The 3,911-nt window shown below is 51.6% G+C and overlaps 1 protein-coding gene across 1 annotated transcript; it reads right to left on the reverse strand.

The window, feature by feature from the left end:
* Nucleotides 1-1,993: 1,993 nt before the first annotated feature.
* Nucleotides 1,994-3,905, reverse strand: LOC119346728 (receptor-like protein kinase HSL1). Its single transcript, XM_037615912.1, has 2 exons — nucleotides 2,913-3,905; nucleotides 1,994-2,817 (listed from the first exon to the last, which is right to left on the reverse strand). Exons 1-2 carry the CDS (start codon nucleotides 3,631-3,633, stop codon nucleotides 2,429-2,431), a joined length of 1,110 nt encoding a protein of 369 aa, XP_037471809.1. The 5' UTR covers nucleotides 3,634-3,905; the 3' UTR covers nucleotides 1,994-2,428.
* Between the last annotated feature and the right edge of the window lie 6 nt (nucleotides 3,906-3,911).

Raw genomic sequence — 3,911 nt, forward strand, 5'->3', positions numbered from 1 at the left:
CTCGACACTTTGTTGGATCAAGAGTTCGAGGGACGTCATCGAGCTGAACGTGTGTATAACTCGATGTGTCGTACGTTCGGTACTTGATCGATCGGAACGAGAAGAAGTTCGACTGCATCAACCCCATTGTCAAACGCTTCCGCTTTCGGTCTACGAGGGTACGTGGACACACTCTCCTCCTCTCATTGCTAAGCATCTTCTAGATAGATCTTGCGTGAGCGTAGGAATTTTTTTGAAATTGCATGCTACGTTCCCAACATGAATATATAGTTTTAATTGGCGAGGGCAACAAACGGAGTTGCACATAGTCTGCTACACAGCTGGTCAGGGCAACATACGAGGTTGCACATCTCGCGGCTAGGGGTAGTTTGGATGGTGAAAATTCCACATTCATGAGGGTAGTGAAAAGTTGCATATAGGCACAACGCGAAAGTTGTACATCTCACTAGTAGGGGTGGTTTGGACCGGGTGCTAGCAGGAAAACCACACATTTAGAAAAAGTTGCACATCATTGTTAGACAGTTGGCCGTGTTAGTATCCGAAGTTGCACATCCACTATTAGGCAGTTGGCTGATGCAGTAAATAGTGAAAGCACATCCACGGGCATGAGGACAGTTGCACATCAACTGCTACGCAGTTGGCCTAGACAACAGACGAAGTTGCACATCTCACTAGAAGTAAATAGTTTGGGGTGGAGGTGAGATCAGTAAAAATTGCACGTTCACGGGTAGGCGGGAAGTTGCACAACCACTGTCAGCTAGTTGCATATCGACTCCTAAGCAGTTGCACAAAACGAGAGACTAAATTGCACAAAAAAATTCATCGAAACAATGCCCATGCAGGATCTAGTTTCAAGGAGCACGTCACGAGGGTTCCAAAAGTGAAAACAGATCTTAATTTCGACGTGCGGTTTGAAAGCTATAGGGTTTTAAAATTTGTAAATCGTGAATTAAGTGATAGAAAGCCATCTACTCCATGGAGTAAAACAGGACACAGTCAAATGTTTACCAAAAATCACCGGCTGCCACGGAGCGCTAGCGGCCAACGGCTGCTTGCTAGACGCGTCCTAAAATTTTTGCTACAAGCGATTGCCGGTGCAACTTCGCGGGGCACAACAAATTCGTGGAGGGGAGGGAGGATCGACAAGGCAGACACATAGGGTGCCATGAAGAAAGACTTGGGTGCTACTCCAGCCCGAGTTCCGACACCGGCCCCGCTCCCGTTCCCATTTTTTGTGAAGCCAACAACAGCCTCGTTTGCGGAACAGATCGAGCATCCAAATCCACATGCTTGGCACCATAGCAGAAGAAGTGTAGAGCACTCGCACTCTTTCAAATTGAAATTTGCATGGGGGTGTGGGGTGGATGCCCTCTTCGACGCAAACGAGACGCGGATCGTGAAAGCCAATCCAAACTCCAACATTGTCGTCTCCAGTACACAACCGACAGCACACAAAACTGAGCGCTTTCACCACAGCAACCTGGGCTTCGAAATGAATCAAAAACAGACACGGCGGGAAACCGACCCCTGTGGCTCCCAAGCCTTGAACCGCTTGCCGACGGAAACTGTTTCTGTACGTACTCCCTCCGTTCCAAAATAGATGACCCAACTTTGTACTAACATCTATTTTAGAACGGAGGGAGTACATGTGATACAGAAACTACAGAGAAATTCCGAGGCAGACGCCAGTGTGGATAACTCAATAATTCAATGAACAGGTTCTGCTGAATAGTCTTCATTTACTCCACCCCAAGATGCAGGCAACTAAAATTTCAGGAGTACGTATGTTCGATGCAATCATTTGCGATGGATGGCCCAGAATACAGAGCCAACAAAATAATTATTGTCCTCCGTATTCGATTCCGTTCGAACAAATCTCTGTTCCGAGTTTGATGACTAAATAAATAGCTGGACCCCAGAAAACCAAGTTAAATGCCCGGAGATAGAGTCGATGTGCAACAACCACCACCCATACAAACATGGGCCAGGAGCATGGAGCAAACATTTCATTCCATTTCATCGACAGAAAGCGAAAGCAACATACTAGTACTAGTACTAATTACACACCTACATTTGGATTCCTTCCTTCCGTTGGCAAACTTTTCTTCAAGGCCATACAGACCATCTACCCTACCGGAATCAATGGCACGGCCCACAGACAGCTAGAACAACCAAGAACACCGCCGCTAGCTAGCTATGCCCTAACTCCCACTTGTCCTCCATTGCCGACCGACCGGAGCACACATCAACTCCAGGTCACAGTGGCGCTGGAGGCGTCGACAACAAGCGGTTCAGCGGTCAAAATCAGCACTGTAATTCTACTTAGGTTCTTTCTTACCGAGAGCTCGGCGAGTCATGGAAGGGGGCCAACGTGTTATGCTCGTCGAGTCATGACCAACGTGTTATGCTCTGTGGTTTATTACCTTACCTAGACACTGCTGCCTTGATCAGAGGTGTCGTCGTAGTAGTACGGCGACAGCTTGCCGTCCTTGTCCAGCTTCGGCCTCGCGTCGGCGCGCACCTCCTGCAGCATCTTCACCACCCTCCGCATCGCCGGGCGATTGATCGGCAGCGAGCTCGCGCAGATGAGGCCGATGTTCAGGACCCTGCTGATCTCCTCCTTGAAGGCCATGTCGAGCCTGCTGTCCAGGACGTGCTCTACCCCTTTCTGATCAATGGTGCTGCACACCCACTTCACCAGGTCCTTCTCGCCGAACTCTGGGTCGACCGGCGGCTTCCCGGTCACCAGCTCCAGGAGCACCACGCCGAAGCTGTATATGTCGCTCTTCTCGTTGACACGGAGCGTGTACGCGTACTCTGCACAAATATGAACAACTTTTGATCAGACTTACATGTACATATATCAAAGGACTAATAATAACTGAACTTGTGAAACATTCAGAAAGTCTTACCAGGAGCAATGTAACCGCAGGAGCCAGCGATCACCGACATGGACTTGGGCGCCCGGACAGCCATCTCCACCACCTTGGCGACACCGAAATCCGCGACGCAAGCGCTGAACTCTGCATCCAAGAGGATGTTGTTGGACTTGACATCCCTGTGGACGATCGCCGGCACGCAGTCCTGGTGCAGGTAGGACAGCCCCTCGGCTGCGTCCAGCGCAATCTTGTACCGCGTCGGCCAGTCCAGCAGACCGGCCTTGCTGCTGTGCAGCACGTCCCCGAGGCTGCCGTTGGGCATGTACTCGTACACCAGCATCTTGGAGTCATTGTGCGTGCAGCAGCACAGGAGCTTGACGATGTTCTTGTGCCGGATCTTGCCAAGCGTCCTCACCTCGGCGTCGAAGCTGTTGTCGGCCGCCGACCCCTCGCCGGCGTTCTCGACGTCCTTCTTCGCCGCGCCGCCCCACAGCTTCTTGACGGCGACCACCTCGCCGTTGCCGAGCACCGCCTTGTACACCTTCCCAGATGCACCGCTGCCGATGACATTGTCCTCATCAACGCAGTCCAGGATATCATGCTCGCTGAACGACACCTTGTGGAAGGATGTCAGTGTCCATTTCGAGCGCTCGGCCTTCAGTTTCGCTTTGTTGAAGCTCCGGTACCTCCAGTAGAACCATGCCACGCCGGCGACCAAGACGACAGCCGCGAATATGAATATCGAGCGCATCATCCAGATAATGGCAGAGTGGTTCCCTGAACTTCCTTGCGAGGCAGAGCACAGACCGGCAATGTCTCCGCACAGCCCCGGATTGCCCAAGAAGCTGCTGCGGTATGCTTCCGTTGCATACTGGGGTGGAAGCTGGCCACTGAGCTGGTTGTTGGAGACGTTGAACTGGTTCAGCTTCAGGTTCTCCAGTTGAGCTGGTACTTGGCCGGTGAGACGGTTGCCGGAGAGGTCAAGGTAGTTGAGCACCGGCAAGTCACCCAGCTCCGGTGGTATGGCTCCGG

This window comes from Triticum dicoccoides, unplaced genomic scaffold (genome assembly GCF_002162155.2).
Source record: "Triticum dicoccoides isolate Atlit2015 ecotype Zavitan unplaced genomic scaffold, WEW_v2.0 scaffold47497, whole genome shotgun sequence".
Lineage (NCBI taxonomy): Eukaryota > Viridiplantae > Streptophyta > Magnoliopsida > Poales > Poaceae > Triticum > Triticum dicoccoides.

What these genes read in the sequence shown, in the direction of transcription:
- LOC119346728 (XM_037615912.1), bottom strand. Translation starts at nt 3,633, where the DNA reads ATGATGCGCTCGATATTCATATTCGCGGCTGTCGTCTTGGTCGCCGGC. An exon ending in CTGCGGTTACATTGCTCCTG is followed by an intron (nt 2,818 to 2,912) that starts GTAAGACTTTCT and finishes ATATTTGTGCAG; the next exon opens with AGTACGCGTACACGCTCCGT.